Here is a 12,201-nt window from a genome sequence, read left to right as displayed (position 1 = left end):
TTTAAGACTGGCATTTCCGGCCCCGGCTAGGTCCAGATCTGTAGCCAGATCTAGTTCTTCTTCTGCTTCTTTCTTCTGGCAACAAATTTCAAAATGCTTCTTCTCTTACATGTTACATCCTACAATGACGTCACTTGCACATATGCATCGGCTATATCCAGTGTCTATAGGATATTCACAAATTTGGGGTCAAAGGTCATTAAGGGGTCATTTCGGTATAAAACCAAATATCTTCAAAATGCTTCTTCTCCTACATGTTACATCATATAATGACGTCACTTTCACATATGCATCGGCTATATCCAGTGCCTATAAATTATTCACAGAATTTGGGTCAAAGGTCATTAAGGGGTCATTTCCGGTCTGAAAGCTAAAAATATTCAAAAATCACTGTCTTTACAAATTACATAGCAGAGTGTTGTCATTAGCACACATGCATTGCTACCAACCAGGGTCTTTGGGGTGTCTACAGTTTTGGGGTCAAAGGTCATTAAGGGGTCGCTTCCGGTCAAAAACCAAAAATCATCAAATATGTTCATTTTTTTATATCTCAAAACGTAACTAGACCAGAGTAACATAAATTTCATATATGTATTAGTGATACCTGATGTATGCACGGTATTTTTATTTTTTGGTCAAAGGTCATTTAGACGTCATTTCCGGTTTTAAGCTAAATAACTTCAAGAATTTTTATCTCCATAACTAAGCATAGTAGATTTTTTAATTTAAACTGTAACAATGCATTTTCTCGGTGTATATGAGGTTTTTTTTTATATTGGGGTCAAAGGTCATTAAGGAGGTCAAAACGTCAAATTTGCAAAAAATGTTTAAAATTACGGAAAAGTAGCTGTATCTCAGCCTATGGAAAACGGATAAAGCCCCTACATGCTACAGTGATGCACCATTAATGGTGTGAGATGTCCATAATAGCCGGTCAAAGGTCAAACTTTAAGTTAAGACTGGCATTTCCGGCCCAGCTAGGTCCAGATCTGTAACCAGATCTAGTTCTTTCTTTCTTCTTCTTCTGTCAACCATTACATTTGCTCTAGCACTCACATGCTTACATCGATTTTGACCTAACTTAGTCACAATGATCATTGACCATGCCCCTACATGTCACATGAAACTCGCGGGGTCAAAGGTCACGCAGGGGTCACAGGGGTCAAAAACGTGATTTCAACTCAAAATGCATCTTCTCCTACAAATTACGTAGGACAGTGACGCCACTTGCACACATGCATTGTAATTATCTAGTGTCTATGTTGTGTACACAGATTTGGGGTCAAAGGTCATTAAGGGGTCACTTCCGGTATAAAACGAAAAACCTTCAAAATTTTTTATTAGCTAAGTAAAACATAGCACAGTAACGGTATGTTCACATATGATCTGCAGTCACCCAATGTATATGTGGTATTTTTTTTATTTGGGGTCAAAGCTCATTAAGGGTCACTTCCGGTATAAAACAAAATACCTTTAAAATGCATCTTCTTCCACAGATTCTGTAGGACAGTGACGCCACTTGCACACATGCATTGTCATTACCCAGTGTCTATGTGGTGTACACAGATTTGGGGTCAAAGGTCATTAAGGGGTCACTTCCGGTATAAAATGAAAAACCTTCAAAATTTTTATTTGCTAAGAAAAACATAGGACAGTAACCGTATGCTCACACATGAATTGTGGTTACCCAGTTTATATGTAGTATTATTTTATTTGGGGTCAAAGGTCATTAAGGTTCACTTCCGGTATACAACGAAATACCTTTAAAATGCTTCTTCTTCCACAAATTACGTAGGACAGTGACGCCACTTGCACACATGCATTGTTATAACACAGTGTCTATATGGTGTACACACATTTGGGGTCAAAGGTCAGTAAGGGTCACTTCCGGTATAAAACGATATACCTTCAAAATGCCCCTTCTGCCACAAAAAGCATAGCAAAGTGATGCCACATGGACACGTGCATTGACATTAGCCAATGTCTATGGGGTTTTCATATATTTTGGGGTCAAAGGTGATTAAAGGGTCATAACACGGCTGTGTTCGTGGTCTTAGACCACAGCTAAGTCTAGTTCTTTCTTCTTCTGTCAACCATTACATTTGCTCTAGCACTCACACGCTTACATCGATTTTGACCTAACTTGGTCACAATGATCATTGACCATGCCCCTACATGTCACATGAAACTCGTGGGGTCAAAGGTCACGCAGAGGTCACAGGGGTCAAAAACGTGATTTCAACTAAACATGCATCTTCTCCTACAACTTACGTAGGACAGCGACCCCACTTGCACACATGCATTGTTATTACCCAGTGTCTATGTGGTGTACACAGCTTTGGGGTCAAAGGTCATTACGGGTCACTTCCGGTATAAAACGAAAAACCTTCAAAAATTTTTATTAGCTAAGTAAAACATAGCACAGTAACGGCATGTTCACATATGATCTGCAGTCACCCAATGTATATGTGGTATTTTTTTTACTTGGGGTCAAAGCTCATTAAGGGGTCACTTCCGGTATAAAAAGAAATACCTTTAAAATGCATCTTCTTCCACAAATTATGTGGGACAGAGACGCCACTTGCACACATGTATTGCTATTACCCAGTGTCTATGGGGTGTACACAGATTTGAGGTCAAAGGTCATTAAGGGGTCACTTCCGGTAAAAAACGAAATATCTTAAAAAAATTTTATAAGCTAAGTAAAACATGGGACAGTAACGGTATGTTCACATGTGATCTGCAGTCACCCAATGTATATGTGGTATTTTTTATTTGGGGTCAAATCTCATTAAGGGGTCACTTCCGGTATAAAACGAAATACCTTTAAAATACATCTTCTTCCACAGATTATGTAGGACAGTGACGCCACTTGCACACATGCATTGTTATTACCCAGTGTCTATGGGGTGTACACAGATTTGGGGTCAAAGGTCATTAAGGGGTCACTTTCGGTATAAAACGAAAAACCTTCAAAAATTTTTATTTGCTAAGAAAAACATAGGACAGTAACGGTATGTTCACACATGAATTGTGGTTACCCAATTCATATGTGGTATTTTTTTATTTGGGGTCAAATGTCATTAAGGGGTCACTTCCGGTCTGAGACGAAAAACCTTCAAAATGCCCTTCTGCCACAAGTAACATGGCAAAGTGATGCCACGTGCACACATGCGTTGACATTAGCCAATGTCTATGGGCGTTTTCATATATTTTGGGGTCAAAGGTCATTAAGGGGTTACAACACGGCTGTGTTCGTGGTCTTAGACCACAGCTAATTCTTTCTTTCTTCTGTCAACCATTACATTTGCTCTAGCACTCACACACTTACATCTATTTTGACCTAACTTGGTCACAATGATCATTGACCATGCCCCTACATGTCACATGAAACTTGTGGGGTCAAATGTCACGCAGGGGTCATAGGGGTCAAAAACGTGATTTCAACTAAAAATGCATCTTCTCCCACAACTTACGTAGGACAGTGACGCCACTAGCACACATGCATTGTTATCATCCAGTGTCTATATGGTGTACACAGATTTGGGGTCAAAGGTCATTAAGGGGTCACTTCCGGTATAAAACGAAATACCTTCAAAATTTTTATTAGCTAAACAAAATATAGGGCAGTAACGGTATGTTCACACCTGATTTGCAGTTACCTAGTGTATATGTGATATTTGTTCTATATGGGTCAAAGGTCATTAAGGGGTCACTTCCGGTATAAAACGAAATAACCTTTAAAATGCATCTTCCCCCACAAATTACGTAGGACAGTGACGCCACTTGCACACATGTATTGTAATTACCTAGTGTCTATAGGGTGTACACAGATTTGGGGTCAAAGGTCATTAAGGGTCCACTTCCGGTATAAAACGAAATATATTCAAACATTTTTATTAGCTAAGAAAAACGTAGGACAGTAACGGTATATGCACACATAAATTGTGGTTGCCCAGTGTATATGTGGTATTTTTTAATTTGGGGTCAAAGGTCATTAAGGGGTCACTTCCGGTATAAAACGAAATAGTTATAAAATGCATCTTCTTCCACAAATTACGTAGGACAGTGATACCACTTGCACACATGCATTGGTGTTACCCAGTGTATATGGTGTGTACACAGATTTGGGGTCAAAGGTCATTAAGGGGTCACTTCCGGTATAAAACGAAATACCTTCAAAAATTTTTTATTAGCTAAGAAAAACAAAGGACAGTAACGGTATGTTCATATATGAATTGTGGTTACCCAGTGTAAATGTGGTATTTTTTTATTTTGGGTCAAAGGTCATCAAGGGGTCACTTCCGGTCTGAGACGAAAAACCTTCAAAATGCCCCTTCAGCCACAAGTAACATGGTATAGTGATGCCACATGCAAATGTACATTGACACTAGCCAATGTCTATGGGACTTTCATATATTTTGGGGTCAAAGGTCAATAAGGGGTCACAACACGGCTGTGTTCGTGGTCTTAGACCACAGCTAAGTCTAGTTCTTCTTCTTTCTTCTGTCAACCATTACATTTGCTCTAGCACTCACATGCTTACATCGATTTTGACCTAACTTGGTCACAATGATCATTGACCGTGCCCCTACATGTCACATGAAACTTGTGGGGTCAAAGGTCACGCAGGGGTCACAGGGGTCAAAAACGTGATTTCAACTCAAAATGCATCTTCTCCTACAAATTACGTAGGACAGTGACGCCACTTGCACACATGCATTGTAATTATCCAGTGTCTATGTTGTGTACACAGATTTGGGGTCAAAGGTCATTAAGGGTCACTTCCGGTTTAAAACGAAAAACCTTCAAAAATTTTTATTAGCTAAGTAAAACATAGCACAGTAACGGTATGTTCACATATGATCTGCAGTCACCCATTGTATATGTGGTATTTATTTTATTTGGGGTCAAAGCTCATTAAGGGGTCACTTCCGGTATAAAACAAAATACCTTTAAAATGCATCTTCTTCCACAGATTCTGTAGGACAGTGACGCCACTTGCACACATGCATTGTCATTACCCAGTGTCTATGGGGTGTACACAGATTTGGGGTCAAAGGTCATTAAGGGGTCACTTCCGGTATAAAATGAAAACCTTCAAAAATTTTATTTGCTAAGAAAAACATAGGACAGTAACTGTATGTTCACACATGAATTGTGGTTACCCAGTTTATATGTAGTATTTTTTTTTATTTGGGGTCAAAGGTCATTAAGGGTCACTTCCGGTATAAAACGAAATACCTTTAAAATGCTTCTTCTTCCACAAATTACGTAGGACAGTGACGCCACTTGCACACATGCATTGTTATAACACAGTGTCTATATGGTGTACACACATTTGGGGTCAAAGGTCAGTAAGGGGTCACTTCCGGTATAAAACGATATACCTTCAAAATGCCCCTTCTGCCACAAAAAGCATAGCAAAGTGATGCCACATGGACACGTGCATTGACATTAGCAAATGTCTATGGGGTTTTCATATATTTTGGGGTCAAAGGTGATTAAAGGGTCATAACACGGCTGTGTTCGTGGTCTTAGACCACAGCTAAGTCTAGTTCTTCTTTCTGTCAACATCATAATCAGCCATCGTAGCCACATGCTTTCAGGCATGATGACCATACTTGGTCAGTAGAACCGTTTGGTGGTGCCACAGATGTCACATGATCAACTTCCGGTCAAATGTCATCCACTTCCGGTCAATGGCCAAAACTTGGATTTTCACTAAAAATGCTACTCCTCCCACATATTACATAGCACCGTGACGTCACTTACACACATGCATCATCTATAGTCAGTGTCTAAAAGTCCTTCACAGAATTGGGATCAAAGGTCATTAAGGGTCACTTCCGGTCAAAAACCTAAATAACTTCAAGAATTTTTATCTCGACAACTAAACATAGTAGAATTTTTAATTAAAATTGGAACAATGCATTTTGTCAGTGTACATCAGGTTTTTTTTTTCATTGAGGTCATAGGTCATTAAGGGGTCAAAAGGTCAATCATAAATTTTAAAAAATCAAAATTCATGTATAAGTTCCGATTAAGCTGAAATTCACCAGGAATATTCCTTATGACATCCTAAGCACTATGCAATATTTTTGCGGGGTCAAATGTAATTAAAGGATCACTTCCGGTTCTCACAGATTCGGGGTCATAACTCATTTGTCACTGCTGGCTGTGCATACTCGCGGTCGCAGGCGAACGCAATCAGATCTCGTTACAGGTTCTTTCTTTCTGCCGACCACTACATTTGCTCTAGCACTTACATGCTCACACCGATTTTAACCTAACTTGGTCACAACCATCATTGACCATGCCCCTACATGTCATATGAAACTCGTGGGGTCAAAGGTCACGCAGGGGTCATAGGGGTCAAAAACGTGATTTCAACTAAAAATGCTTCTTCTCTCACAGATTACGTAGGACAGTGACACCACTTGCACACATGCATTGTTATTACCCAGTGTCTATAGGGTCCTCACAGATTTGGGATCAAAGGTCATTAAGGGGTCACTTCCGGTATAAAACGAAAAACTTTCAAAAATTTTTATTTGCTAAGAAAAACATAGGACAGTAACGGTATGTTCACACATAAATTGTAGTTACCCTGTGTATATGTGGTATTTTTTTATTTAGGGTCAAAGGTCATTAAGGGCCACTTCCGGTATAAAACGAAATACCTTTTAAAATGCTTCTTCTCCCACAAATTACGTAGGACAGTGACACCACTTGCACACATGCATTGTTATTACCCAGTGTCTATGGGGTCCTCACAGATTTGGGGTCAAAGGTCATTAAGGGGTCACTTCCGGTATAAAACGAAAAACCTTCAAAATGTCTTATTTGCTAAGAAAAACATAGGACAGTAACGGTATGTTCACACATGAATTGTGGTTACCCAATTCATATGTGGTTTTTTTTATTTCGGGTCAAAGGTCATTAAGGGGTCACTTCCGGCCTGAGACGAAAAACCTTCAAAATGCCGCTTCTGCCACAAATAACATAGCAAAGTGATGCCACGTGCACCCATGCATTGACATTAGCCAATGTCTATGGGATTTTCATTTATTTTGGGGTCAAAGGTCATTGGGGGTTACAACACGGCTGTGTTCGTGGTCTTAGACCACAGCTAAGTCTAGTTACATTAGTACACAGCCGTGACGTTAGTCACGGCTGTGTCTTTTTCTTACAGGTTCTTTCTGCCGACCACTACATTTGCTCTAGCACTCACATGCTTACACCGATTTGGACCTAACTTGGTCACAACCATCATTGACCATGCCCCTACATGTCACATGAAACTCGTGGGGTCAAAGGTTACGCTGGGGTCATAGGGGTCAAAAACGTGATTTCAACTCAAAATGCTTCTTCTCCTACAGATTACGTATGACGGTGACCCCACTTGCACACATGCATTGCTATTACCCAGTGTCTATGGGGTCCTCACAGATTTGGGGTCAAGGGTCATTAAGGGGTCACTTCCGGTATAAAACGAAAAACCTTCAAAAAATTGTATTTGCTAAGAAAAACATAGGACAGTAACGGTATGTTCACACATAAATTATAATTACCCTGTGTATATGTCGTATTTTTTTATTTAGGGTCAAAGGTCATTAAGGGCCACTTCCGGTACAAAACGAAATACCTTTAAAATGCTTCTTCTCCCACAAATTACGTAGGACAGTAACACCACTTGCATACATGCATTGTTATTACCTAGTGTCTATGGGGTCCTCACATATTTGGGGTCAAAGGTCATTAAGGGGTCACTTCCGGTATAAAACGAAAAACCTTCACATGTTTTTATTTGCTAAGAAAAACATAGGACAGTAACGGTATGTTCACACATGAATTGTGGATGCCCAATTCATATGTGGTATTTTTTGGGGGTCAAATGTCATTAAGGGGTCACTTCCGGTATAAAACGAAAAACCGTCAAATTTTTTTATTTGCTAAGAAAAACATAGGACAGTAACGGAGATGTTCACACATGAATTGTGGGTACCCAATTCATATGTGGTATTTTTTATTTGGGGTCAAATGTCATTAAGGGGTCACTTCCGGTCTGAGACGAAAAACCTTCAAAATGCCCCTTCTGCCACAAGTAACATAGCAAAGTGGTTCCACATGCCCCCATGCATTGACATTAGCCAATATCTATGGCCGTTTTCATATATTTTGGGGTCAAAGGTCATTAGGGGTAACAACACGGCTGTGTTCGTGGGTTAGACCACAGCTTAGTCTAGTTCTTCTTAAGTTAGGCGTGCAGCCTAACTTATTTTTTTCTTGCCATTTCTTTCTTTCCTCTTCTTCTTCTTCTTTCTCACAATTTGCTACTACTCCCACATCCTTGATCGGATTTCGACCAAACTCAGTCACAAGCAGTATTGGGTAGCTGGCTACAAAAGTTATGGATTTGTTTAACGTCCGAGGTCATCCAGGGGTCACAGGGTCAAATAAGGTCATTTTAACCGAAAATGCTCCGATTTTGCTGAAATTTAAATGCAATGATCCTTATGACATTCTAACCATGTTTAAAACATGTTTAAATTTATTTAAGGTCATTAAGGGGCCATAAAGAGGTCAAAGGTCAAGTTCTTCAAAATGCTCCAATTGAGCTGAAATTTAAATGCAATGATCCTTATGACATTCTAAACATTTAAAAAAAAAATTTAAGATTCATTTAATGTCATTAAGGGGTCATAAAGGGGTCAAAGGTCAAGTTTTTAAAATGCTCCAATTGAGCTGAAATTTATATGCAATGATCCTTATGACATTCTAAACATTTTAAAAACATTTTAAGATTTATTTAAGGTCATTAAGGGGTCATGAAGGGGTCAAAGGTCAAGTTTTCCAAAATGCCCTGATTGAGCTGAAATTTAAATGCAATTAGCCTTATGACATTCTAAACATGTTGAAAATATTTTAAAATTCATTTCAGGTCATTAAGGGGCAATAAAGGGGTCAAAGGTCAAGTTTTCAAAATGCTTCAATTGAGCTGAAATTTAAATGCAATGATCCTTATGACATTCTTAACATGTTTTAAATATTTTGAAATTCATTTAAGGTCATTAAGGGGTCAAAGGTCAAGTTTTCAAAATACCAGCTTTCCACGATCAAGGTACATTAAAATGGCAATTAATGAAACAGTCTTATTAAAATTAATACTATCCAGCACAGTAGGCCTATTGCTGCTTTATCAGATCGTCACAATCATCCGCCTAACTTACCTCGTGCCCTTGCAAAGGGCACAGTTGCTCTAGTTTCTTTCTTCTTTCTTTCTGCCGACCACTACATTTGCTCTAGCACTTACATACGTGCACCGATTTTGACCTAACTTGGTCACAACCATCATTGACCATGCCCCTACATGTCGTATGAAACTCGTGGGGTCAAAGGTCACGCAGGGGTCATAGGGGTCAAAAACGTGATTTCAACTCAAAATGCTTCTTCTCTCACAGATTACGTAGGACCGTGACACCACTTGCACACATGCATTGTTATTATCCAGTGTCTATGGGGTCCTCACAGATTTGGGGTCAAAGGTCATTAAGGGGCCACTTCCGGTATAAAACGAAAAACCTTCAAAATGTTTTATTTGCTAAGAAAAACATAGGACAGTAACGGTATGTTCACACATAAATTGCAGTTACCCTGTGTATATATGGTATTTTTTAATTTAGGGTCAAAGGTCATTAAGGGGCCACTTCCGGTATAAAACGAAATACCTTTAAAATGCTTCTACTCCCACAAATTACGTAGGACAGTGACACCACTTGCACACATGCATTGTTATTACCCAGTGTTTATGGGGTCCTCATAGATTTGGGGTCAAAGGTCATTAAGGGGTCACTTCCGGTATACAACGAAAAACCTTCAAACATTTTTATATGCTAAGAAAAACATAGGACAGTAACGGTATGTGCACACATGAATTGTGGTTACCCAATTCATATGTGGTATTTTTTGATTTGGGGTCAAATGTCATTAAGGGGTCACTTCCGGTCTGAGACGAAAAACCTTCAAAATGTCCCTTCTGCCACAAGTAACATAGCAAAATGGTTCCACGTGCACCCATGCATTGACATTGGCCAATGTCTATCGGCATTTTCATATATTTTGGGGTCAAATGTCATTAGGGGTCACAACACGGCTGTGTTCGTGGGTTAGACCACAGCTAAGTCTAGTTATGTTTGTAAACAGTGACGTTGCCAGCACTTTGTCAGAGGGTGTGCAAAGGGGAGGGGAGCGAAAGGCAACTTTCAAGGGAGGGAAGTTAAAAAGTACAAAAAAATGCATCCCACAAGTTAAGGGGAAAAGACATCTTACAGGGGGCAGCAGTCCCCCTTTGCACCCCAAAGCTACGCCACTATGTGTAAAAGGAAGTAAATGAATAAATCCTTTACCTAAATAGCAGGACTAGAATATTTGGTCATTTTGAAAAGGCAATGTAAAGTGGGAAATGACTGAAAGATTCCTTTATCCAAATAGTAGGACTAAAATGATGAGACCACAGACTACTACAGACCATGTATCAGCAGTCAAAGTCCCCGTGCATTGTATGCTGTGAATTCTCGCATATTCATGAGGGCAGATTGTTCGTGCCGTGTCTAACAACCACGCCAGCGTTGTGTGCCTTCGCGTAAAAGCGTTAGGCGCGATTACCTGATAGACCGTAAAATACGTGGTAAGTGCGTAGCAGTTTTGCCTGTCGCATTACATGGAACAATCGGCCCTCATTATCAGGTGATGCTGAGACTTTGACTGCTTATACGCGGTCTATTTTCTTTTGAAAAGGCAATGTAAAGTGGGAACTTTACCCCTACAGCGATTATGATGAAATATAGCCATGATATCGTTCCCGTGCTCATAAGAACATTGAATGTTGGGGAAGGTGCTGTTTGGAGCTTAGATGCAGACACTCTATACTTATAGCGCTATAAAAGAACATAGATGCAGGTGCCTTTATAGACACAAAAATGTCATTAATAATTAACTGATAATCCAATGCTTTAATTGATTTTATTGTAGATTAAGGACAAGCGAACAACATCATAGTACCATTACAAAGGTGTGGTCCGACTTTACGCAGGGAGTCAATAAAACCTATTGTTGTCACAGCACTTGAATAATGGAGACTAGCTCAAAGAAGGATGATATGAAAAATCACGAACCCCGGTTTACACTAGAATTCAAAGAAACAGGTGAAGTACAAACTTTTGGGGAAATTTCTGATAATCTTTCACTGAATAACACCATTTTTGTATTATTTTTCTTACAATTTTGAAAAAAAAATTGAAAAAATGTTCAAATTTTTGAAAATTTGTATCAAATTTTATATACCCAAATATTTTCCCAGTGTCACTGAAAGACCCCCTTTTTTGGTCAGATTTTCCCCAGTGTTAAGGAAAGACCCCTTTTTGTGGACCTTCTCACTGAAAGCCCCCCCCCCCTCTTTCGGTGTCTAGGCTCTCAACGAAAGACCCGTAGTTTCGAACTGTTGTCCGCACATCCCCGTCACTTCCGAAATCAAGTGCCCCCCCCCCCGGCCTTGCAGGTCTTGCAATGCATAAGGCAAAACATTCCTTAGAAGGTATTAAACTACCGTATCCTTCAGAAGGACCGTTAGGCCTCGTATCCATAGGCTGTTCCCTTGTGGCGTGTGCCCTTGTTCCGTGTTTACTTTTTCCCATGTGACCTACCACACAGACAACGAACCTTTGTTTTGCTTAGTGGCCGTATCCATAGGTTGTCTGTGTGGCAGGTCACATGGGGAAAAAGTAAACACGGAACAAGGGCACACGCCACAAGGGAACAGCCTATGGATACGAGGCCTTAGATATGCTGAGCTTCTTCTAAGCGTGTCCAAGCGCAGGGTCAAATGCGCCCGAGCCAATAGCTGACGCAGAATCGCTGAATTCAGCTAGGTCCTCATGTGTGCAGTATTTGTGTGCAGACCAGCAGGTGTTCCATAGTCTGTGGAACAGTTCCACACTCACAGGTAGTGTTATGTCCTTCTGGTAGTTAGCACCATTTCTGCAAAGCCAACTTGCACCTTCCGGCCCCTGATCTTAGTCTGTTGAGGCACCGCCACTCAGGCCACGTGTAATCAGCTCAAGGTGGTAGCTGCTCACTGGGTTGCAGTCCCATTGCTGGTAAATTGGGAGTCTTTTCACTTCCTTGGAGACTGTCCCAAGA

At 40.1% G+C, this 12,201-nt stretch overlaps 1 protein-coding gene across 1 annotated transcript in view; it reads left to right on the top strand.

The window, feature by feature from the left end:
• LOC140146407 (myomesin-1-like) overlaps positions 1 to 12,201 on the top strand; it is a 41,331-nt gene that overhangs the window by 22,005 nt on the left and 7,125 nt on the right. The window contains exon 2 of the mRNA XM_072168247.1: positions 11,035 to 11,207. Coding sequence (XP_072024348.1) covers positions 11,135 to 11,207 — 73 coding nt within the window. The 5' untranslated portion in view covers positions 11,035 to 11,134. The remainder of the gene's footprint in view (positions 1 to 11,034; positions 11,208 to 12,201) is intronic.

This window comes from Amphiura filiformis, chromosome 2 (genome assembly GCF_039555335.1).
Source record: "Amphiura filiformis chromosome 2, Afil_fr2py, whole genome shotgun sequence".
Taxonomy (NCBI): domain Eukaryota; kingdom Metazoa; phylum Echinodermata; class Ophiuroidea; order Amphilepidida; family Amphiuridae; genus Amphiura; species Amphiura filiformis.
The sequence above is the reverse complement of the archived record's forward strand: the minus strand, read 5'-3'. Positions and strand labels throughout refer to the sequence as shown.